The sequence below is a fragment of the Mesoplodon mirus genome (genome assembly GCF_964341445.2).
Source record: "Mesoplodon mirus genome assembly, chromosome: 10".
Classification (NCBI taxonomy): Eukaryota; Metazoa; Chordata; class Mammalia; order Artiodactyla; family Ziphiidae; genus Mesoplodon; species Mesoplodon mirus.
The window spans coordinates 45,711,659-45,737,887 of record NC_138986.1 but is presented as its reverse complement, the minus strand read 5'-3'; the positions used below and the strand labels follow the sequence as shown (position 1 = coordinate 45,737,887).

Sequence of the window (26,229 nt, the reverse complement as noted above, 5' to 3'; positions counted from 1 at the left end):
AACTTGGATCTCTTTCTTTTAAAGGCTCAATAAATCAAAATCAATACTGCAGAAAAACATGCTTCTTGGGAATCTTGAAGGAGGAAAACAAATGGGTAGATTTAAAATTATGTCCTAAGGAAGTTTAAATCAAGAGACATTTAAAGTCACACAGGCATAAGTATGTGTTTAATCACTTACCTATCCAAGCTCCCAACTCTGGCGACTAGATACAGGAGACTCCCAACGGCAAGGCTTCCCAGCACCAGGAGCTTCTGTCTCAGCCATGCCTGCTGTTTGAATAGCATGGCCCTCCATCAACCTTCAGGACTTCTACAGCCTGAGAGATGGGGATAGAAGGGGACTCATCAGCAGTCATCTCTTACTGGCTCTGTTGATTGTTACAAAGCCAAGCAGGGGTGGGAATACAGGGGATAAAGTGATGTCACACAAAGAACAGATGACATACCAGCCTTGACAGCGTTCATGGACAACAGCTATTTAGCAAAACTTACCTACCTTTCCCTGCTCTGTGTTATAAGATCAAATACTAAACCAGAGGGAAGACACTAACTAGACAGAACTTGCTGGGCAACTGTCAAAGTACACTAAAATGCATATATAATTTTAAATGCATACATAAATGCATATATATATGTAAATATATATGTGTTTTTGTTGTTAATCATTCAAAGAATACTGATAAAATGAGCAACTGAGCAACCTGAGGTTTAGCAGCAGGGCAACCAGTAAACTAAAGGTTCTACTTCAGTATAATGGGATGAAGGTACAACTGAAATCCCCCTTCAGTAAGTTAGTATTTGGGGCATAACAATGACATACTTTACTGATATGTTTTTTGTTTCGTTTTGTTCTAGTTGTGAACGGAGGAAGGGGGTAAGATCAAAAGCTATGTCTTTACTTACTGAGGTCATCAGTGGTAGCTATGAGGATCTCAAATGTTTGGGGACAGTGGCTCTCAGTAACCTGATGTTTCCCTTCATCTCCTCTGCCCAGGCCTGGATTGGACTGACTGATTCTGAAAACATGCTCAGACTAGATGCCCTGCTATGTGACCCCCTCCTGGCTCTCAGTGAATTTAAACAGGGTTGGTGTTATGGGCCTCACTCTAACATCAAGACAGAAGTTTACCCGGAAGCTTTGTACTCTTATACCTGAAATAAGGCCAGCTGAGGAGTGTAAGGCTTTACTAGTGCTGTTATTAAATTTTGGGAAAAAATGCAAGCTTCCAATTCAGTCTCTCTTATTAAATATAAATCCAATTCCCCTTTCAAGATAAGATTGTTTGCTTCACATTCAAAGTCAAAATGGTAACCCCAGAAGAGGGACAACAGCAATGGGTCGTGGTTAGAGATTGTTTTGATGCAATAGTCTCTCCCTATTTGCTAAGTGAAGATTTTCTCTGTACAAAAAAGGATTATACGGGAGTTGAGGAAGATGGCGGAAGGGTGAGACGTGGAGATCACCTTCCTCCCCACAGATACATCAGAAATACATCTACACATGGAACTGCTCCTATAGAACACCCACTGGATGCTGGCAGAAGACCTCAGACCTCCCAAAAGGTTCAGAATGTTTCCCAAATGTTAGATCATCAAATAAAACAATGCCATAAAAAAAAAAGGATTATACTAGGATTGATGGGTTGATTCATTCATTCATCAGGAAATGCTGAGCACTGATAGCATTTCCAGTTATTCTACTAGGTTTATAGGGGATCCCAGAAAAGATCCTTAAAGAGTTTTAGCCCTTGGAAAACTGATGATGTGATTAGAGAATCATGAAACAATCAGAGAACACCACCTCATTCACGATAATGCATGAATAACTGTTGGGAAAAGAAAATGAAGGAGATGGTCAGGTATGTGGGCTCGATGGGAATGCTGTTTGGTGGTATGTAGTATACGATTTGCTGAGGAGGCTGTAGGAGGTCCTCCCAAAAGGGAGAGAGAAGAGCAGCATTCACCCAACACACAGCCCACAAATATTTATGGAACGTGACTTAGGTTTTAGATTCTGTACCGGGTGCCCCAGAGATAGTGGCCAACATGGGAGGCTATAGTCTCATGGAGAAGACAGAAACTAAACCGGTAAATGTAGGATTCACATGTACCTACAAATTGTAATAACAGAGGAAAAGTACAGGATGCAGTGAGAAAGAATACAGGAGGAAGCTACTTCCGTCCTTCCTGAAGAAGTGACATTTGGGCTTATGCCTGGAGCACAAGGACCAAGGAGGGCTGGAGGAGGGCAAGGTGGGTTTCAGCCAGACTAACCAGTGTGTGCAAAAGTGCTGCACAGGGAAAAAACTTGGCTAGTTTGAGAAGCGAAGGAAGGGTGGTGTGGTTGGACACAGGGATTTAGCGGAGAAGAGAGGGCTAAGAGCAAAAGCAAAGAAGAGGCAATAAGAAAGGTCTTTGTAGGGACTGGGTGAGGGTGGGGTTCTAGCTTAGCGTGGCCTGCCTTGTGTGTAGATAAAATGGGGAAGAAAAGAGGGAGAGAAAAGAAGGTTTGTTGAGACCGACTGTGACAAGGACATTATCCAGGTGATATTTCAGGAAATTGTCAGAAAAATCCTACTAGGAAGATACAGTTATTTCCATTTCAAAAACAGGTAAAGTGAAGCTCAGACAATTTTCTCTAACTTGCCTGCGATCACACAACTTGCAGGTAATGTGGAGGCAAAGGCAGTAACTTATGTAGCATGACTCAGGGCTTCACTGAAAGAATCAATCTTCTCCTGTCTCTGGGTTGATGTCTGAAGTCCTCAGAGCCACCTACCTTCAGCACAGGGCTCTGATCCCTGCTGAAATGCAAATACTGCATCAAGATGTGGAACAGGGTGGCAGAAAGAAACCTGTGTTCAAGTCCCCTATTGAAATTCTCCCCTTAGTGATCTTGCAGTTGCTGTTTAGATTCTCTGAACCTTTTTTCCTTCTCTGTAAAATGGGGACAATCTCTAACTTCCCCACTCCATAGGGCTATAACGAGAATGAAGTAAGAGTTCTACAAGTGACATCACTACACAAAGGCTTATTAATATGCCAGGCTAACATAAGGGATTATGTGTCATTATATCTTAGTGTAAATGAATTTAATGTGTGCTCGCAAACAGTATGAGAGAGTAAAAGCTAGCATGTGGTTGAAGAGGGCCAGCTACAAATGGGAGAGATGGGAAAAGCAAAGGTAAAAATGTGCTTGCCCGTGGCCTCAGTGAGGGTCACTGGCCTCATACAGAGGAGCAACTTGGAGGGAGGCTGGGGGTCACCTGGCCTCCTCTGCTACCTAAATGTAGCACCCATGCTCCCCATTCAAAACTATACCGCATGATGCTTAGTCTGCTTTCACCAGCTCCCTGATCCACCTGTCTGTCTGCAGCTACAGCTCAGCCATTCTTCAAGGTCTGGGCCATGTCCCAGTTCCTCTAGGAAGGGCTCTCCAGCTGATGCCCTAGTCCATGGTCCACTCCCTCCTCTCCTGAATTCTTGTTCTTGTAGTTAGAACCACAGTTAGGAATCCAGTGTTCAGAAGTGTTGCATTAGCGTTAGCTGCTGCCTTCTGCGTGTTCCATCACACCCCCTAGCAATGGGCTAAGCCCGCTGACTGACTGAGAAATCCGAGAAGACTAACTGAAAGGCAGTCTGCCTGGAATCTGTCTGCTTTGCTCCACAGGCTGGTGGTTCCCCATGTTGAATTTGCAGAGTCCTTAGAAAACACACACCTGCCCCCCCCACTCAGAGATTCCAACTCAACAGGTCTGTATTAATCTTGTGTCTGTATTTTTACAGTGGAGGGAATGACGCACAAAACTCCAAATCGTTTTCTATTATCTCTTTTCTCTTTGGTCCCCACGGTCAGTAAACTCTCCTTAATTTCTTCTCTCCTTGTCCTGTCCAGGCACTTAGTGCCTCCCTTGTTTCTTAACACTTGGGTGTGTCTCTGTGTTCATTTCCTATGGTCCAGACAGTCTGATAAATCTTCCTAACACAACTTATTTTGTCCGTCATCTGTTTTCAGTTGTTCACTAGATCAAGTCCAATCTCTTCCCCTTGCCAGCCCAGGCCCTTCCTTCTGAGGTCCCAGCTTGGGCAGTTGGCTTCCTCCCTCTTATTACTCACCAACACCAGCCCCATGCCTGTCAGGTCGGCCTCTTCATGGCTCCCCATACTCCTGCGATCTCAGCTCTATGCTCTTGTCAGTTTCCTCACTGGCCTGGAATGTCTTTCCTATGTCTCCTCCTTTAATACTCCCAGATTCCACTGATATCTTCCTGGGGAGGGTGGTCCTGGTGGAGGTGGAATTTGGGGGGGGGGGAAATTCCAACACTCTTTCCGTTGGTAGGTAGTAATGGGTCAGGTCCCTTGTGTAGATAATTATGGGACCAAAGGGTCATAGCTGGGTTTAGGGATAAAACTTGGGAGACATTTACCTGCATGGGGTGAGTGAAGCTATGAAGCCATCTCACAGCTGAACTCTGCTTGAGTGAGCAGGCAGGAAAGAGACGAAAAAAGCGATTAAGGGGGCTTCCCTGGTGGCGCAGTGGTTGAGAATCTGCCTGCTAATGCAGGGGACACGGGTTCGAGCCCTGGTCTGAGAGGATCCCACATGCCGCAGAGCGACTGGGCCCGTGAGCCACGACTACTGAGCCTGCGCGTCTGGAGCCTGTGCTCCGCAACAGGAGAGGCCGCGACGGTGAGAGGCCCGCGCACCGCGATGAAGAGTGGCCCCCGCTCGCCGCAACTAGAGAAAGCCCTCGCACAGAAACGAAGACCCAACACAGCCAAAAATAAATAAATTAATTAATAAACTCCTACCCCCAACATCTTCTTTAAAAAAAAAAAAAAAGTGACTAAGGATGTGAAGGCTGCTGGGGAAGTAGCCCAAGATTTAGGAGAATATCATGGCAAAGTTCTCCAGTTCTCTACTGCAACGCACATATCATCCGGTAAACATTAGATTATTAAACCTGACTGAATATGGGGTCATTACTTCTTCTACTGCCACTGAATGTCGCTCAGTCTCGAAGTCTCCAATGCTCCACCCACAGACTCTTCCTTTGTGAGGAGCCCAGTTATCACCATGAAGGTTTTCCTCTGTGGGATAAGTTGCTGTTGCCGGCCCAGCTTCTTTACGTCTGAGATGACTTAAATACACCCACTGGGGTTTTCTCTCTTTGGGAGTCCTGATTTCCCCAGCCTTTTGTTTGCAGGGCTGGCCTAGCTCTTTACACTGCCTCGTCCACTAATGGAAGGTCCATTATGCCCTCCAAAGCATCTTTTTGCCCACTATGACACTGAGGAAAACTAAGCTTTCCTTAATTTATTTGAGACCTCAACTAATATGAACAAGTTGTACAGGGTGAAGTACAAAGACCATTGGATTGGGAGTCAAAGCCCTTGAGTCACATTTTTGTTTAGTTTTGTAACTGAAAGTTTCTGAGTTTTGGTATCCTCACCTGTAAAATGAAGATAATAATGTCTGTCTCACAGGGGTGTTATGACAGGAGCCTTGAGTAAGATACTGTGGGATAGAACTTTACATTTGGGCACTTCACAAAAATGAAGCAGAATTAGTATCTCCGGGAGGGTAATACTTTAACAAGAAAAGAATAAAATAAATGCAGTTCTCATTAATAGTGTAAGTGGATTGCAAAACACTAAGTCCACTTTTATATAAATAACTTTCAATGGAAATTCCTGTTAAACATTAAAATGCTAACACACACTATAATTGCTGTTCAAAGCAAGATGGCACAACTACAAACAAACAAAAAGTTAACACTTATCTTAAGTCGAAATCTCTTGGAATTTTTGAGAAGTGAGGGGGGCCAAGGTTGCAGTTTCTAATGAGGCTCTCTAGGACACAGGAAGTGAAATCTCATCCTGCTTTGTAATCACTCAGACCATGTGCTAAGAGATAGTATTAGAGCAGCCGCAGAATAAACCTTGCTCAAGGAAAACCAAAGGTGGACTTCCCTGGTGGCACAGTGGTTAAGAATCTGCCTGCCAATGCAGGGGACACAGGTTCGAGCCCTGGTCCAGGAAAATCCCACATGCCGCAGAGCAACTAAGCCCGTGCACCACAACTACTAAGCCCACGTGCCACAGCTACTGAACCCACGTGCCACAACTACTGAAGCCCGTGTGCCTAGAGCCCGTGTTCCGCAACAAGAGAAGCCACCGCAGTGAGAAGCCCACGCACCACAACAAAGAGTAGCCCCCTCTCGCCGCAGCTAGAGAAAGCCCACATGCAGCAACAAAGACCCAATGCAGCCAAAAATAAATAAATAAATTTATTTTTAAAAAAAGGAAAACCAAACGTACTTGGCAAATTTAAGATTCAAGATGCCTCTTTGGTTTTCTATGACATCACAAAGTGCTCAAGCATCTGCCACAATGGAGTCTTAAAAGCTGGGAGTTGCAGGTCTTGGTCTAGGAGTACAAGTCACAGAGAAGCCATACCATCTAACCCTTACAGACAATGCTATTAAATTGGGGAGAAGGTTAGCTGCTTCTCCAACCCCAAAGTCCCTTCCCTTTAGCTATGCTAGCTTTAATGGATAGTTTAATAATCTTTCATCAGAGCAGTCATACTGGTAATAGGCAATTTATGTAAAATTAAAGGTTTAAAAAATTTATTATTTCTTTTTATTAAAAAAAAGTTAAAGACCTACAGTGACATTTAAGCCCTCCTTTATCTCCAGTTTTTAATCTCCCAGTCTCTTTCATTTTGTGTGCCAAGAACAGCACAATTATAGTTTCTCCAGACTATGAAAGCTTTAATAGACACGGTATCTTAGCTGAACAAAGCCGAGTATCTAAATAACAGAGTATGTGGCCAGAAACGACAAATTGTACAGACATCTGGCTGTTTCTCCAAAGCAGCACTAAGTAAAGAAAGAAATGATTCCCAAGCTGACACAAAGAAATAAGGGAATTCAAAAAAAATAATAATAAAGATATGTTCAAGTGCTCTTCAAAGGCTTGTAGACACGGTTGCTGCAAGCCCCTGGTACCAGTAAAAATGATAACAGAAACAACATCAGCAAAGTTCATTAAAAACCACTGAACTTATATAGCAGAATTATTACAAGGAAATCACAACAGTCTGTTGAATATTAGCTCATTTATCCTGGGCAACAGCCTTGTGGGGTGGACAGGAACCACATTTATTGAGCCCTAGTCTCTCTGTCACTTTCTTTCACATTTATTATCTCACATAATACAACAGACCTGTGAAGTATTATCCGTTTTATTATTTTTTCTGATGGAAACTGAAGAGCAGAGAGATGAACAGATTATTTACCCAAGGGCATGTGGCTGGTAAATGCAGGAGGATTTAAATTCAGAATTATCTGACCCCAAAGAACATGGCCCCTTGATTGCAATGTCACTCCCTGAGCTTTGGATGCTCACCTGAGAGGTGCTTTTTTTTTTTTTATTTTTGATTAAATTTTTCTTTCAGTTTTATTGAGATGTAATTGACATAGAGCACGGTATAAGTTTAAGGTGTACAGCATAATGATTTCACTTACATGCATCATGAAATGATTATCACAGCAATTTTAGCGAACATCCTTCATCTCACACAGATACAAAGAAAAAGAAAAAAATCTTTTTCCTTGTTATGAGAACTCTTAACAACTTTTATATATAATGTAGGACAGTATTAATGATATTTATCATGTTGTACATTACACCCCTAGTACTTATTTATAAGTGGAAGTTTGTACCTTTTGACTACCTTCATACAATTCCCACCCACTACACCCAACCCCTGCTTCTGGTAACCATAATCTGATCTCTTTTTCTATGAGTTTGTGTATTTGTTTTTTGAAGTACAATTGACCTACAACACTATGTCGTTCCTAATGCATAACGTAGTGATTTGATATTTCTATACATTTAGAAATGATCACCACTGGGAGACTCTTAATAAATACTTGCTTATTGACTGATGCGAGCAGACAAAGCCACTTCAACTCTCCTCAAATTTCCTTCCATTAAACCTTGCAGTAGAAGATGAGGAGGTGAAAAGAAAGAGTAAAAGAGGGAAACATTTTTATGGAGGGGTAAATAAAAAGGGCTATTTGGGTGGTTTGAACCCAATAAAAGGAAGGGAAAATATTAATAATAATAATGATAATGAAAATAATAATGAAAGGTAATGTCTTTATAGGTTATAATGTATTTTTCATATTCACTATACTGCTTATGATTAAAACCAACCAGAATCATGGGTACCCCACTTGTCTTCCCCAAAATTCAAGAACTGACTCTCCTTTTGAAAGATTTTTTGGTAGAGGATCAAAATAACATTGGTTTTGACTGCCACTTGATTCAGATTCTTATGTCCTGATCTCAGTAAGATCTTGGTTAAATCCATTTATTGCCTTTTCATTATCACCCTGTCTCATTTTACCTCCCCCCAGCTCTCCTCCTCAGTATCTCAATGAATAGCTTCCCATCTGCTGATGGGGGGGGGTTGCCCAACCCAGAAACCTTGGAATCCAATCATCCTTGGCTCCACCCGGCCAGTAAAATTCTATCTCCAAAGTACTATTAGACTCTACCTAGTTCTCTGCACTGTCATTTGTGAGTGCCTTGGTTCAGGCCACACTCTCTTTCCCTCAGATTTTATGGGCTCCTAACTGGCCTCCCCACTGTTAGTTTTGTTTTTGCCTCAGTTTATTCTCCACACTGATGACAGAGTGGTCTTTCCAAACAGAAATCTGATCCTGTTGCCTTCAGGTATAATACTCTTTGATGGGACCCTATTATCCACAGGGTTTTAAAAGGCCTTTTACTTCTTTCCACCGCAATTCCTCATTACCACCACCCCTCCCCCAGCACGTTCATGTACAAACTTCAGTAGACAGAACAACTTGCAGTTCTTTTGAATAGGTCATGGTCAGTTTTGCATCAGGGCCTTTCTATTGATACATAAAGTTTCCAGAGCCTAAAAACAATAACTCTGTGCCTCATCTATTGGGTCTGGGGCACCAATAGATGGTGTCCCCGTAGGATACTAATAGCCCGCCCCAAAGAACTTCTGTGAGTAGGACATGAGCATGTAAAGTAATTAGAACACTGTTTGACACATCGTAATACTCAATAAACATTAGCCACATCTACTAATGCTGACTTCTCTCCAGGCCTTGGACTAATTCCTATCTTTTAGATTTTAGGCTCCTTGGGAAAGTCTTTCTTTATCACATAAGGTTGGCTTACATGTTCCTTCTATGTGTCAGCACAGCATCATTTAATTCTACTGAAACCAAATTGTAATTGCCTGTGTACTGTGTGTCCCTCTAACTAGAATGTAACTTCCATGAGATTATGGACTGTGCCGTGTTCGTTACTGTATCACCAGCATTTAGGGTCTCATACTCAGTAAATAATTGCTGAATAATTGAATCAGCTAGATGAAATGAACTTTGACTATCCTAATAGCTATGGTATCTGGATACCACATCTCTTTAAGCAGGTAAAAGTATTTTATCTTTGTTTAGTACTTTGCAGGCTTACAGAGTGCTATATGTGTATAACAACCTCATTAATATATAACCTCATTTCCCCACCCTTTTTCTTTTTTAAAGATTTTTTTTTGATGCGGACCATTTTTTAATAAAAGTCTTTATTGAGTTTGTTACAATATTGCTTCTGTTTTATGTGTTTTTTTTTTGGCTGGGAGACATGTGGGATCTTAGCTCCCAGGGATTGTACCCGCACCCCCTGCATTGGAAGAAGAAGTCTCAATCACTGGACCGCCAGGGATGTCCCTCCCCACCTTTGTATTTTGAAAAATTTGAATGATTACATATCCTTCATCTAGATTTACCGATTGTTAAATTTTGACATCTTTGCTTTATCTTTCTCTATATAAACATATATTATTTTTACCAAACCATTTAGGAATAAGTAGCAGATTATCAACATTTCAGCGTGTTAGAAGACCCACACCTGATCCCCACAAAATCCTGTGATATAAATGGGGCAGTGGGCATTCTTTTTTTTTCTTTATAACAAATTTAATCAGTTATACATATACATATGTTCCCATATCCCCTCCCTTTTGCGTCTCCCTCCCACCCTCCCTATCCCACCCCTCCAGGTGGTCACAAAGCACCGAGCTCATCTCCCTGTGCTATGCGGCTGCTTCCCACTAGCTATCTACCTTACGTTTCGTAGTGTATATATGTCCATGCCACTCTTTCGCTTTGTCACAGCTTACCCTTCCCCCTCCCCATATCCTCAAGTCCATTCTCTAGTAGGTCTGTGTCTTTATTCCAGTCTTACCCCTAGGTTCTTCATGACCTTTTTTTTCTTAAATTCCATATATATGTGTCAGCATACAGTATTTGTCTTTCTCTTTCTGACTTACTTCACTCTGTATGACAGACTCTAGGTCCATCCACCTCATTACAAATAGCTCAATTTCCTTTCTTTTTATGGCTGAGTAATATTCCATTGTATATATGTGCCACATCTTCTTTATCCATTCATCCAATGATGGACACTTAGGTTGTTTCCATCTCCGGGCTATTGTAAATAGGGCTGCTATGAACATTTTGGTACATGACTCTTTTTGAATTATGGTTTTCTCAGGGTATATGCCCAGTAGTGGGATTGCTGGGTCATATGGTAGTTCTATTTGTAGTTTTTTAAGGAACCTCCATACTGTTCTCCATAGTGGCTGTACCAATTCACATTCCCACCAGCAGTGCAAGAGTGTTCCCTTTTTTCCACACCCTGTCCAGCATTTATTGTTTCTAGATTTTTTGATGATGGCCATTCTGACTGGTGTGAGATGATATCTCATTGTAGTTTTGATTTGCATTTCTCTAATGAGTAAAGATGTTGAGCATCCTTTCATGTATTTGTTGGCAGTCTGTATATCTTCTGTGGAGAAATGTCTATTTAGGTCTTCTGCCCATTTTTGGATTGGGTTGTTTGTTTTTTTGTTATTGAGCTGCATGAGCTGCTTATAAATTTTGGAGATTAATCCTTTGTCAGTTGCTTCATTTGCAAATATTTTCTCCCATTCTGAGGGTTGTCTTTTGGTCTTGTTTATGGTTTCCTTTGCTGTGCAAAAGCTTTTAAGTTTCATTAGGTCCCATGTGTTTATTTTTGTCTTTATTTCCATTTCTCTAGGAGGTGGGTCAAAAAGGATCTTGCTGTGATTTATGTCATAGAGTGTTCTGCCTATGTTTTCCTCTAAGAGTTTGATAGTGTCTGGCCTTACATTTAGGTCTTTAATCCATTTTGAGCTTATTTTTGTGTATGGTGTTAGGGAGTGATCTAATCTCATACTTTTACATGTCCCTGTCCAGTTTTCCCAGCACCACTTATTGAAGAGACTGTCCCTTCTCCACTGTACATTCCTGCTTCCTTTATCAAAGATAAGGTGACCATATGTCCGTGGGTTTATCTCTGGGCTTTCTATCCTGTTCCATTGATCTATCTTTCTGTTTTTGTGCCAGTACCATACTGTCTTGATTACTGTAGCTTTGTAGTATAGTCTGAAGTCAGGGAGCCTGATTCCTCCAGGTCCGTTTTTCGTTCTCAAGATTGCTTTGGCTATTTGGGGTCTTTTGTGTTTCCATACAAATTGTGAAATTTTTTTGTTCTAGTTCTGTGAAAAATGCCATTGGTAGTTTGATAGGGATTGCATTGAATCTGTAGATTGCTTTGGGTAGTAGAGTCATTTTCACAATGTTGATTCTTCCAGTCTAAGAACATGGTACATCTCTCCATCTATTTGTATCATCTTTAATTTCTTTCATCAGTGTCTTATAATTTTCTGCATACAGGTCTTTTGTCTCCTTAGGTAGGTTTATTCCTAGGTATTTTATTCTTTTTGTTGCAATGGTAAATGGGAGTGTTTCCTTGATTTCACTTTCAGATTTTTCATCATTAGTATATAGGAATGCCAGAGATTTCTGTGCATTAATTTTGTATCCTGCTACTTTACCAAATTCATTGATTCATTGAGGCCTAGAGAATGAAATGACCTGCCCAAAGCCTCAAACTATTAAACCTGGGGTTGCTAACTGCTAGTTTCAGGCTTTTTACATTGTGCAACTCTGCCTCCCTACTAAGTTCATTTAACGTTGAAAATGTTATAGAGTTTACTGGTAGAAATAGATATATCACTCATCTTCTCTTAAACATTCAACTTGTAAATTCTGATGAGTTAGGTATCAAAAAAAAAAAACCTTTGGAAAAGTGGCTAAGGAGAAAATATTCTGAGGAGATTTCTTGTACTGTCTCCTATTTGCTTTTCTCAATTCTTTTTTTTTTTTTTTTTTTTTTTTTTGCGGTACGCGGGCCTCTCACTTTTGTGGCCTCTCCCGTTGTAGAGCACAGGCTCTGGACGTACAGGCTCAGCAGCCATGGCTCACGGGCGTAGCTGCTCTGCGGCATGTGGGATCTTCCCGGACCGGGGCTCGAACCCGCGTCCCCTGCATCGGCAGGCGGACTCTCAACCACTGCGCCACCAGGGAAGCCCTCAATTCTTTTAAAGAAAGTAAAATGGAAAAAGCTCTTTCTATACAATGTGAATAATGGCAGCATCTGATGACGCCCATCCATCGGAGGGCTGGAGCTGGCTCGTACTTTGCAAGCTAGTTCTTAAAGCCATGATTAAGAACTACATTACAGACATTCACAATTTAAGAAGTTAAAAAACAAAGGCAATAAATATTGAAAACTCATTATTTCCTAATTATCATACTACATTTTACTATTATCTATGCTCCTTAAGTTAGGTCTATTGTGTTGTACACTGGAGATAATATTGTGCCTCTCTTCCTAATTCCACACTTAGTGAATTCATGTGGGTAGTTTAAAATTGGCCACGGAGGGAGGATTTATACAACTGATATTGACAAACACTACAAAACATCCCCCCTCCCCAAGAGCAGGTTGTGAAGTATTTACCAGCACACTACTAACCATGTCCCATTCATTTTTTCTTTTATGGATTCATTAATCACATCTTTCCTGAGTGCCCACTGAGTGTGTAGTGTGCTGCCACGTGCCATCAGGGAAAAGGACAGTGTACCTGTCTGTCACCTCCTCTTCCCTCTTAGCCTCCTCCTCCATTCTCCGCCCTTTCTGAAGAGACTATATTCATTTCTTTTTTTTTTTAATTGGAGTATGATTGCTTTGCAATGTTGTGCTAGTTTCTGCTGTGTAACGAAGTGAATCAGCTATATGTATACACATATCCCCTCCCTCTTGGACCTCCACCACCACCCCCATCCCACCCATCTAGGTCATCACAGAGCACCAAGCTGAGCTCCTGTGCTGTACCGCAGGTTCCCACTAGCTATCTATTTTACACATGGTAGTGTATCTATGACAAACCTAATCTCCCAATTCATCCCACCCTCCCCTTGCCCCTGTGTCCACATGTCCGTTCTCTACGTCTACGTCTCTATTCCTGCCCTTCACATAGGTTCATCTGTACCATTTTTCTAGATTCCACATATATGCGTTAATATACGATATTTGTTTTTCTCTTTCTGGCTTACTTCACCCTGTATGACAGACTCTAGGTCCATTCACATCTCTACAAATGACCCAATTTCATTCCTTTCTATGGCTAATATTCCACTGTATATATGTACCACATCTTCTTTATCCATTCATCTGTCTATAGACACTTAGGTTGCTTCCATGTCCTGGCTATGGTAAATAGAGCTGCAATGAACACTGGGGTGCATGTGTGAGAAAATATTTGCAAATGAAGCAACGGACAAAGGATTAATCTCCAAAATATACAAACAGCTCATGAAGCTCAATATCAAAAAAACAAACACCCAATTAAAAAATGGGTGGAAGACCTAAATAGACATTTCACCAAAGAAGATATACAGATGGCCAAGAGGCACATGAAAAGATGCTCAACATCACTAATCATTAGAGGAATGCAAATCAAAACTACAGTGAGGTATATCACCTCACACCAGTCAGAATGGCCATCATCAAAAAAATCTACAAACAATATATGCTGAAGAGGGTGTGGAGAAAAGGGAACCTTCTTGCACCGTTGGTGGGAATGTAAATTGATACAGCCACTATGGAGAACAGTATGGAGGTTCCTTAAAAAACTAAAAATAGAACTACCATATGACCCAGCAATCCCACTACTGAGAAAACCATAATTCAAAAGAGACTATATTCACTTCTGAGGCCCTTGTAATCCCTTTCTTTCTATTTTCACTTTTCTAGGTCTTTGTCCTCAGCTTTCTGTGCCTGCTTCCAGTTTCTCCCTGCATCCCGCCACTATGTTCTTTAAATAACAGAACTTAAAGAGAAAGAATGCAGTGCTGTTATTCTTAGCATTGATAGCAAAAGAAAAGTACAGCTACATGTCTTAGAAAAATCTTTTGAGTAGTTAATAAATCTGTAAAATAATTTATAATTAGTTTGTATGCCAAATGATTCTAAAAGTCTCCTTCTTGGGCAGGTTAACATTTTCTTAAATTGCAGTATTATTAATGTACTTCAAAGCATTCCTCTTTTTATTACCATAGACACCTCTTTTTTCAGAATCTCAGATCTTCCTTTCAGGGCCAGAAGGGCTCCACCAAATTCTGTTCTCAAGATAACTGCCTATGTTACCATTCATCAACAAATGTTTACTGAGCGCTGCCATGTTTACTGCAGACGCCGGGAATGATGTGGGCAACAAGGGACACAGATCCTGCTTCATTACTCTCTTCATCTTCCAGCATTCAAGGTCAACTCTTGTTAAAAGCGTAAGGAAACTGCATCTTCCCTTAAACACAGAGCCCAGATCCTCTTAGACTGGCAGCGAAGGAAGACTCCTCACAAGGGCAGGGTCTGCTGGACCTCAGAGTCTCATCTCCTGGCCCTAAGATCCACTTCCCCTGTGGAGGGTCCTTGCCTCCTACCCAAGTATCCACAGTCAGATCTCTCTCCAAAAGGCACTAGTCTTCCTTTCAAAGACTCCTCTCTTCAAAACCCCCTCAAGTGAAGACTTTGTTGGGGATGTTTAGACCAGAATTTGCCAAGGGAACAACTTGCTGCCTGACAGGGCTAGCTGTTGGCCACGTGACCTGTGTATCTGCATGGGGCTCTGTGTTCAGAAGGGCTGAATGCTTGGTTTAAGGCTCTGCTGTCACTGCCTTGAAATTCTTAATAATTTCTGAACAAGGAGTCCATTTTCATTTTGTAGTGGGTCCCACAAATTATGTGTACAGTCCTGCTGCCAGACCCTCCAGCCTTCAGAGAATGGATTACTTGTGTATAGGCTGTGGGCTTTCACAGTGGTGTCTCCTTTTTCCAGACGCTTGGCTTTAAGACAGGTGCTGTCTTAACCCCATTACGTAGGAACACAGCCCTCCATATCTTCTTACAGCACTGGGATTCCACTCCCCTTCATTTCTCCCTCTAAGTTCTGTGGTCTTCCCTGAGGCCCATCTCTTCCTTGGGTACCCAACCCTGGGAATGGTGTCTGATTTCAGAAGCATGGTAGCTATCCACAAAGCCTTACAGTCCTAAGTACAATATCCCTAAAAGAGCATGGGCCACACAAGGATAATGTGGACACACACACACACACACACACACACACACACACACACACACTCCAGCAGAGGGGATCCCCTGCCATAGATCTGTGGGGGAAATCCTCTGAGGTGAAGAGGGCAGTATCAGCATCCCTATCATGCAAATAAGAAAACGCAGAGACCCAAGGACTGCAGAATCTGCTCTTATTATATAGCAGAAAACTGTCTCCCGCCTCTCTGTTCCCTTTAAAGTAAAACAAAACAGGAAGCTCAAACTTTGTTACTCACCTGCTCTGTGACTTTGGGTAAATCATTTACCCTCCCTGGTCTTCTGATTTTTCCTCCCAAGAAACAAAGGGTTTGGAAGGGATGAGTTTAACAATCCCCTCTGGGTCTAAACTTCTCTTACACTAAGGAATTCCATCAGATTAGCACTAAATGAGTGTTCTTACAAGGAGAGATTAATGTGTAAGGAAGTAAAGACAATTGCAGTGGGGGGGAAATTAGTGCCTGAGGTGAATCTCAATTGTTAAGTGCTTATAAGCCCCCAGTTGTAAATAGTCTGGAACTCTTTCAAGATGGCTGCCTCACATTCCACTGCCTATTACTGTGAAAAGCAATTCTCTCATTCAAAGCCATGAAATTTCTTTGAAAAGACACCGACACTTAAGAAAGAATCTACTGATGAGCTTTCAATCTGCCCGGACATCAGGGAGCCCACAGAAATCACATTCTGAAAAAATTAACCAAGGGCAGCTGAGGAAAAGTGTCACAAAGAATTCTCTTTTCTTCTATTATAATGATCACATAAGAGAGCTGTAAGGAGAAAGAAACAAATGAAAAGGGTACAAGAACAAGGGCACGGGAAGTGGTGTTCTGCATGTGTCAGGTCGAATGTGAAGAGACGGGTGTAGATTAAGAGGAAAATGGACACCACTTGTTAGCAGATTAAGCAGAAAATGTATCCGTCAGGATGCTCATAATTGCTCTGTCAAATGGCTAAGGAAGCTACTTAGTTCTTTGTTTCTTCAGTTAACCATGAAGGGTCAATGTTAGACATGAAAAGAAAAAAGTTGGTAAATTACATAGAACTGTGGAGTTTATTACTGATCCGTGCTGAGGGGTTATCCTGGGAGTTACTGCAGGAGCAGCTTTGAGCAAATTCCAAATTTTCAAATGTGTTCTCCATTTCTTTCCTCCATTCAGCTTCTGATATCGTGCATACATAATTTCTCACAGCTACCATTATTGCGTTAGCTTGAGTAGTCCTCTGGCTCTCTGCAGGAGGATACTCATTTTGCATTTGTAATTACTAAACTTAAAAGGAATCAGTTAATTCTGTTTCTGTTTCAGGGTCTCATTTACTAGAATGATGTCTTAAGGAAAGAGATAGGAACTGAATTTTATTTTGGCATGAAATCCAATTAGTCTTAATCTCAGTATCTCATTGGTATATGTAACTAATGTTTGTAGAGAAGGGTATGTTTTTTCCCTCCTAAAGTTTCTTTTCACTTCATTAAATATTTACTGGAGTTTAGTAAATTTGTCCTGCTGATAAGTTCAGAAGCAGAATCTCTCCTTCTCTAATCTTGTGTTTACATAGAAAAGTGTGAGTTGGAGAGGTGACAATTATACAGGTAATTAAGTTAAGATGGTCCAAACAGATCATTCCAGTAATTTAGGCTCATGCAGTTAAACAGCTCAAGTTAACTGGATAAGCTCTTCCCTCTGCCTTGTATAGCTGGTAAATTTTATAGAAATATCAGTTTTACTTGTCATACTCAGTAATAGTTGAGTATATTTATTTTAAAATCAAGTATAGTGGGCTGCCCTGGTGGCGCAGTGGTTGAGAGTCCGCCTGCCGATACAGGGGACACGGGATCGTGCCCCGGTCTGGGAGGATCCCACATGCCGCGGAGCGGCTGGGCCTGTGAGCCATGGCCGCTGAGCCTGCGCGTCTGGAGCCTGTGGTCCTCAACGGGAGAGGCCACAACAGTGAGAGGCCCGCGTACCGCAAAAAAAATAAATTAATTAATTAAAAAAAAATCAAGTATAGTATTAACTACCAGATAGGAAGTCAACTTTTAAATCTGATTTCCTGTCTCACAAATTTTGTTTTTGTTTTTGGTGAGGATCAAAGAAATGATGTATATAAAAAAATACCTTAATGCCACAAATAGATTAAAAGTATGGTGGTACTTTGATCATTAACTTTTATTTCATTGTAGTTTTCATTCTTCTGTCTGCAGCGACTTTTTCCTCGCCTTTAACCTCTATAATACTAAGTTATATATTTCTTTTATAATCTGAAGATGATGCTGATTTTAACATTAAAGTGAAGAATTAAACCATTAGCAGACTGATTGCACAGAAATGTGAATGTACCATGTTCAAATCTCAAAGTTGGACTCAGAAAATTCAACACATTTAACATAAAATTTAAGTGAATTTGTATCAGAACAACCTAAAAACTTTAGAGAAAGATTTCCTATTATCTACTTAATCATATAAAAAGTTTTCATAAAGCTACTATCTATTTGTGTAGCACTTTGCAGTTTTTAAAGCTCTAGCTTAAACATTGTTTCACTGGAGTTTAACAGCAAAGATATGAGAGACAATAACTATTTTATTCTCTATTCTCTAAATGAGGAAGCCAATGCCTGGTCCAGGTACAGTCCTAGGTCCACTTAGCTAATGACTGGCAGAGTTCAAAATAGAATCTAGCTGTATTGACCGTCAGTATTTGTGGGAAAATTCATCCTCTTTCTATGAAGATTTGGCATTAATTTTAGTACCAGGACTAGATACTCATTCATCAGTGCAAAGCTAATCCTTGGGTGCTATATGTTTTGAAAGAGTGCTAAAGTGATTTTTGTCAAAGTATAGCGCTTGGAAGAAAAGAAAGCGGTATAAAGTAATTAACAAGTGTTAATATCCTTTCTGTCTCTCTCTGGTTGGATCATCAGTTCTTCCCAGAAAAATATCCTGATAGGATGACAATACCTTCATCAAGGGTAGAAAAAGAGGACAGAAACCAGTTAATTAAAATAATTCCTGAGAATAACAATCATTATGCCAATTACAAATTTGGCACATTAACTCCAATCACTTTCTCCCAGCTACTATGTACATTTTGGGTCAGGATATTCATTCTAGTGTGATCCCTCAGCACCTCCTAGGTTAGGCATTATTTTTGTTATTACTGTTTTACAAAACATTGCTTATTTAGATTTATCTGCATTTATCAATATCATCCAAAATTCCATTATCTGAGGCCGTTGAGGTTTTTTGTTTTACTCATAGTGTCTTATTTCCTTGTTTGTTCTGTGATTCTTCATTCTGGGTTGTTCGTTTTCTAATGAACTTTATTTAACCCAGGAAGCCTGTTTTGTTTTGTTTTTTAAAATAAAATCAGTTTAATAAATCAATTAAAAATATATGCAGTACACGTGTAACTGTCAGACACCTAAGTTTGCTTTCAAGTTTTCTCGATTATTAGGAATAATGCAATACATATCCTTGTATGTCTTCTACTACAAACAGCCACTATCTGATTCAAACACAAACTGAGTAGTAAGATCACCATGTCGTAAAAAGCATGACTTTTTTTTTATTGGAGTATAGTTGATTTACAATGTTGTGTTAATTTCTGCTGTACAGCAAAGTGAATCAGTTATACGTGTACATAGATCCACTCTTTTTGAGATTTCCTTCCCATTTAGCAGGAAGCCTGCGTTTAAGTTGAGTCTTTCAAAGGAGTTATAGATTTGCTTCTGCCCGTTGCCTGAGGGCATGCTCCTCTGGGATAATGCTTGAGGTTTTTTGGACCACATCTGTAGCATGAATTAGAACACCAAACTCAAGGGAGGACCTATTTGTGATTATGAATCCTCAGGGAATTTTGTCTTCTCACTGTGCCAAAATTGATTTCCTTGTGGAATATTAGGGTTTATTTCTAATTCATTCTTACAATAACAGTATAGTCTTCTAGAATACTACTTTTATGAGTGTTTCTTATTAGATTCCTTGCACTGACCAGTTCCCGTGCTTTTTCTCAAAGCTAAGCCCACATAACCATCAAAGTGCAAGCTAAAGGATTCTAGGATTTGGCAGAAGTTCTCGGAGTAATATTCTCTTGGGAACCTTCTAATCATTCCTCATTTTATTTCATTTTTGGGCTCCATTGATTCCCTCCTTTCAAGTAGCCTCATAGATATAGTTATATACTTATAGAGATGGACATATAGTTTAGTTACTTCACCATACATTTTAGTTATTTCAGTAGTGAGTGTGATACAGGGTACTTATTTGACCACACTGCCAGAAATGAAAGTCTCCTTTATTTTATTCGTTTCCCCTTAGACTCATATAAATTTCTTGCCCATCTGTTTAAGCAGTCACTCAGCAAGGACGAAATTTGTCCTTTTATAGACAAATTTTGTGTCTTTGTTTCATCTTGTAAAGTGGCTTATTTCAATTTACAAGGAAAAAATGAAATGGTTCCATTTGAAATGTATTCTGATATGATATAGTAAGGGCACAGTAGGTGGGGAAGAATTCTTCATTTCCTCCATGACCTTTGCCCCTGGTGTTCCTCCTGTGATTATGTTATGTTACAGAGCAAAATGATTTTGCAGATTGTAATTAAGGTTGCTAAACAGTTGACCTAAAAATAAGGAGATCACCCAGGCGGGCCTAATCTTATCAGAGGAGCTCTTTAAAAGCAGGGAGTTTTCTCCAGCTGGTAGCAAAAGGGATGGTTAGAGAGATTCCAAGCAAGAGAAGGATCTGATGTGCTGTTGAGAGCTTAAGGTACAAGGACTTGGAGAACAACTTCTGGGAAGTGAGAGCAACCTCTGGCCAGCAACCAGAAAGAACACAGGGACCTCATTCCTACAACCACAAGGAACTAGATTCTGTCAACCACGAATGAACTTGGAAGTAGATCCTTCCCCAGACTCTCTAGATAAGAGCCCAGTCAAACTGATGGCTTGATTTCAGCCTTGTGAGATTCTCCAGAGAGAATCCTGTTGAGCCCACCTGGACTTCTGACCTACAGAACTGTGAGTTACTAAATCGGTATTAAGTTGCGATGCTGGCAAGTCATTTGTTATGCAGCATTAGAAAACCAATACAGACATATTTCCCCATCATCTGTAGCTTAAAGAAAACAAAAAAGCAGGAGTGATTTCTTTCTTCTCTTAGAATACTGAGTACCAAACAGGGAAGGCTTGCCTTCAAGAGACACATTGTACCCCTGACAATGCCAGCTCTATGCTCAAACTTTGAACAGAGAGGATGATGCAACTGAGTTTGCTATTGGCAAGAAAAGGTCAATTTAGTGAAATGTCAGATACTTTTCAGTGAAAAGGCAGATCATTATATCTGACACTAAGTCAGTACTCCGAGTTATAATGTACAAACTACTGTCTTCATATTACTCCCTCGGAAGCCGACCCCTCTGCATCTTTTTCTCAAGCTAAAGCCATGTTCCCTAACGCCCACCTCTGGAAGTGGGCTTCTTTCCCTGATGATGCACCAGGCCTCTGCAGCAAAGTGGAACACTGTTCATTTAACTAGCTGTTGACATTCCCTCACCCCGATTTCTCCTTAATCACCTTTCCAGCTTCCTTTCATATGATATGTCCATACAGACCCTAAGTTTGGCAAATATTTAGTTTCCAAAATATGCCAGATACTTTGCTAATTTCCTTCATGCCTTTCCTTCTACTCATGATGTCCTTTCTTTATGTCCACTTGTAGAAATTGTCCTTATTCTTCAATATTCAGCTCTGAGCTCACTTCCCCCAAGAACCTTTTCTAGATTCTTCCAGGCAGAATTGTATATTCCCTCTTCTGTGTTTCCGAAGTGTTCAAAATCAGGTTTTGCTCTCTGTTGTGTAAAAGCCTGCTTTTCCCATGATGTTGTTAAGTTACATTAAGAACAACTGTTCAGGGGCTTCCCTGGTGGCACAGTGGTTGAGAGTCCGCCTGCCGATGCAGGGGACACGGGTTCGTGCCCCGGTGCGGGAAGATCCCATATGCCACGGAGCGGCTGGGCCCGTGAGCCATGGCCGCTGAGCCTGCGTGTCCGGAGCCTGTGCTCCGCAACGGGAGAGGCCACGTCAGTGAGAGGCCCGCATATCGAAAAAAAAAAAAAAACTGTTCATATAAATACATTTATAAACATATACATACATATATATATATTTATAAACTCCTCAAAGCCTGGCACAGTTCATTAGTAGATGTTTGTGGAAATGAGGTTCCAATCTAGTGAGATAAGCAAGATAATCAGGTGATGCAACACTGTTTTCCTTTTCCTTTAACTATGTAAATTGGCATATTGCTCATTACTTTCTCTTTCAATTGGATTGTGCAGACTTGGCATTTCTCCCAAACTTCTATAATACATGAGTCAACCACCACAGTCCATCCTCAATTGTTTCAAAGCCAGGTTATTTCCACATCATCTCCCTGTCTTGTGTCCATAATATCCTCCCTGTGACCATAATATCCTCACAATCTGATACATGTCTACATACTAAAACGTCATTCAGCTGTCTAAAAATTGTTTTTACTGAACCACTCTTACCTCAAAACCCAGCAATGTCTGTCCATAGCCTAGAGTTGCTTTGTCCAATACTGTAGTCACTGGTCACTAGCCATTAGCACATTGCTGCAAGTGTTAAATACCCACAGATTTTAAAGACATAGTATGAAAAAAGGAATGTAAAATATTTCATTAAAATGTTTTGTATTGATTATATTGACTATATGTTGAAATGAAATGATACATTGCCTACACTGGGTAAAAGAAAATATATCACTAAAATTAATTCACTTGTTTCTTTTTACCTTTTTAAATGAGGCCACTTAAGTCTTAAAATTATGTATATGGCTTGCATTATACGCTACAGACAGTGCTAGCCAAAGGCATAAAGTCCCAACACCAGCATTTGGCAACGTGATTCACACTTGACCTCAATCTCCTTTAACGGCCTAATCTTTCATGTCTCACACATGAAATGTCCATATGGTCAGTACTTTTTCACATATCCTGTTCTTAGTCTTTTCCTCTACCCATACTATTTCTTGTATGACCTTCTCTTCTTCCACTTTGCTTCAAAATCGTATCCCTTCTTCCAGGCTCATTTTAGCACCACTGCCTAAAAGAAATCTTTTCTGATCCCATCAAGTGAAAGGATTTTTTTTTTTTCCTAAAGAAAGGATTCTGACATGTTATTATTTGTGAATATCTTTTGTCTCTTCTATTACAAAGTACTTAGAGGGTAAGGACTGTTTAATATATCTGCACATGCCACCACAAATAGCGAAGTGACTCCCCTCAAAGACTCTCAAGGTGTGATGCATAAATGAATGGAGGAATGCTATTTAGGAAATAAGTTATAGACGTGCATATGTGTATACATTATAGACATTGTAATGTCTCTCTATACATATTCATAAATATTATTTTATAATTTAATGAATAGGAAAGATCAGCATGAAGACTCCCTGAGTCTTTGGAGGAGAATATAGGATGAAACTCTGCAGAGAGGAAAAAAAGACATTAGAACTGAAAGGGACTGGAGAGAGCATCATGCCCATTTCCCCCTTCTTACAGATGCAGGAGTTCCAGATGGAGAATTTGAGTGATCCCTGCTAGGGATGTGTGAAGTATACTGCTATATCTTTTGTGCTCAGTACAGGACCTGACACTTAGAGGTCAATAAACATTGGTCCAATGAATGAATGAATGAATAACAATGCAATGCACACCTAGGGAACTGAAACTAGACGACATAGCTCCTGATTCGCAGGGTAGTAAGATTTTCACTCTGCCATGTAGAAAGGGGCAGGAAAGTTGGGAAGCAATGTTTAAAGTATTCTTATTAGCCAACTTTGGCGTTATTCATTCAACAGTTTTTCTGGCAATGGCATTTAGGCATATGTGGTTATACAAGAGTAAATTACACTTCCCCTCCTGTTCAGGTGACCCTCTCCAAGTTGGTTAGGGTTTATTTATCTTGCTGCCCTTTATCTGGGCAGAAGAGTATGTGCTTTCGGTAACTTTCAAAATAGCAGTGATGGATTTCATTGATTCCCCCATTCTTTCTTGTTCTGGTCCCTTCTGTACCCTTATCTGTTGCTTGATATTTTACACAGCATTTCTCCCACACATATTACATCATAAAATCCTCAAAGCTAAGTCACTAGGTATTATGAGCACCTCCACTTAGAAATGTGATACTCAGGGAAGTGAACTAAGACTGGTCAAACATCATACAGCTAAGACGGGTCAGAGCTGGATGGATTTTCTATATTATTTCCAAATAACTATACTTGCTTCCTCCATTATTTCCCATTATCACTGTGAAGAAGAGTACACATTCATTATAGCTGGGGCAAGAGGTATTATCTGTGGCCAGTGGACAGAAGAAAGCCGTCGGTCAACCTCATGGGGCAGAGCTGAGCTCAGAGGCCAGGAGGTCTCTGGAGAAGGAGAAAAGCAGCCTGATGAACAAAGCCTCCAACTATGAGAAGGAGCTGCAGTTGCTTCGGCAGGAGAACCGGAAGAACATGCTGCTGTCTGTGGCCATCTCCCTCCTTCTGACCCTCATCTACGCCTACTGGACCCTGTGAGCCTGAGATTTCTCCAGTCAGCACAGGCTTCCCCTCAGCTCCGTGGTCACGGCCAAGGAGGCCCTTCAAGCCTCAAGAGGACCAAGGTACAAGGGCCATTTCTCCCTGACCCAGACATCGGAGCAGGGCTTCCTGTCAGCTCAGCCCCTCTCGCCTCCCATTGCTGCTGTGGGGCTTGAGTCTCCAGAAGGACTTCGTGCTGGCTTAGCCCAAGGGAAAGGCAATAAAGACTACCCTGGCTGGAAAAAAAAAAAAATCACCAGCTAATTTCTTATTTTTCAGAATATTCTCTTCAAAACACGATTTTTGGGGTTTAGTATGTGTGGAAAGAAAATAGCTTTTCTTTTTTCAATAGTTTTATCCAATATAACAACAACTAGAACCATTGCTAAATGGCTCCCCCAAACTTCATATGGGGTGTACTCTTGCTCCATTTCTGAAACTCCAGTGATGAGGAGACAGCAATTGACATTTTCTTGGGAACTCTGTACAGGTGGATTCCCCCCACCCCCTGCTAAAGATTAGGGGACTTATGAAAGCTTGGAGATTTTGAAATGAGGTTTAGGCTTAATGATTTTTTTTTAAGAAGTTGAAAAGAATGCAGGGTATGATTTTAAATAGGATAGATAAGTAGAACAAAATTCATAAATCTTAGTTGAGGTAGTTTACACAGGAGATCTATTCATCTCACACATTTTCCATCTGTATAAGGCAATTTGCTTGTTATTTAGATGGGACTGACACAATTTGACAATCTGGTTTATTAGCATACTTTGTAACTAATTCTATGTAAAATGCCAGCAGTGTTTTTCCCACCTCTTATTTTAGCAAGGGGAATTTTTCTGAAGCTGTAAATGAATGTCCCCAAAGTTCTCTCCCTCCCCTCTTTTCTTCCTCTCTGCTCTTATCTTGAACATACTAATGAAAGCAAAATTTAGAACATCAAATATTACTGGAAAGCCATGCATCAAATATTACACCAAATATTACTGGCCACGCATATCATTGTGGGTATGCCACTCTCTTAGCTTTAGGAAGCTTGAGTAAATGTCTACTATCCCTTTATGTTACCGCCCTGCTCCTCCCATCGCCCCTGCTTCCCTTTTGGGTGTGATGGGTAGACTGAAAAAAGTGCCACTGAAATAAAAGGAAGCAGTTCCAAAATATGTGGACTTGCATTATGAAATCCTTGTGTTTAAAAGTAGTGTTTCTTAACAGAAAGAACCTATTAAGTGAACAAGAAGAAAATCATAATGAAGTCATCTTGCTAATTAACTTGGACGGAACTAACACTGCTGCAGCTAAAACTCACAACAAAACTGCCTTCTTGGCGGAATTTTGTTGAATCATAATCTCCTGTTTCTTCGGTATCCACATGTCTAGCTATTTCAAGAATGTTTATATCAAACTTTCATTGTAAATGCTAATACTGAGTTATTTAGGAGAAATAAGTGACAAATACTTTCCGTGTGTGTGTGTGTGTGTGTGTGTGTGTGTGTGGAAGTATCACTTTCATTTCAGGGGGCCTAATTATAACACTACTTTCTATTTTAGTCTTTACTTATTCTTCAGTTCTTCCAGGATTGGGTAGTTTTTAACAATGAAACAAACAGTGCTCCAGTGTCTAATTAAGATTTTCTTGTAGGATTAATAAATGTCTCATTTATTTATTGTAGACATTAATAAATGTCTCATGTCTCATTAGCCCCCACTGAACTAGAGATGTTACTCTTCACCTTGGCCTTCTAATCTGGAGACAAGTTTGTGGATCAAGTATTGAAGGGTATTGAGCAAAGAGTTTGATTAAAGCCACTGAGTCTTCAGATGTTAGTCCCATATTATTGATTCAAATGCACTTCTCTATATAAATGCTTAGATGTGTCTTTTCAAATGTACAAAGCAATGGTCTGGAATGACCATCAGAGGAAACCATCATCTTGGCCTTCCCTGGCAAAGAAAGTAGAAAGCATCTTTGCATTCTGCCTGAATTACTTCTGTTTCTATGACAGATTTTTTTTTTTTCATGCTGGGGAAGAAGCAAT

General features: G+C 40.5%; 2 protein-coding genes across 9 annotated transcripts in view; one reads left to right on the top strand and one right to left on the bottom strand.

The window, feature by feature from the left end:
- HS3ST5 (heparan sulfate-glucosamine 3-sulfotransferase 5) overlaps positions 1–26,229 on the bottom strand; it is a 288,867-nt gene that overhangs the window by 5,057 nt on the left and 257,581 nt on the right. For all 8 annotated transcript variants that reach the window (XM_082633473.1, XM_082633472.1, XM_082633474.1 and 5 more), the window contains one exon: positions 181–319. In XM_082633473.1, the coding sequence (XP_082489599.1) occupies positions 181–287 (107 nt within the window). In that variant the 5' untranslated portion in view covers positions 288–319. The remainder of the gene's footprint in view (positions 1–180; positions 320–26,229) is intronic.
- Positions 14,663–24,432, top strand: LOC309810893 (coiled-coil domain-containing protein 167-like; the record flags this gene model as incomplete). Its single annotated transcript, XM_082633216.1, has 2 exons — positions 14,663–14,767; positions 23,945–24,432. 2 exons carry the CDS (start codon positions 14,663–14,665, stop codon positions 24,185–24,187), a joined length of 348 nt encoding a protein of 115 aa, XP_082489342.1. The 3' UTR covers positions 24,188–24,432.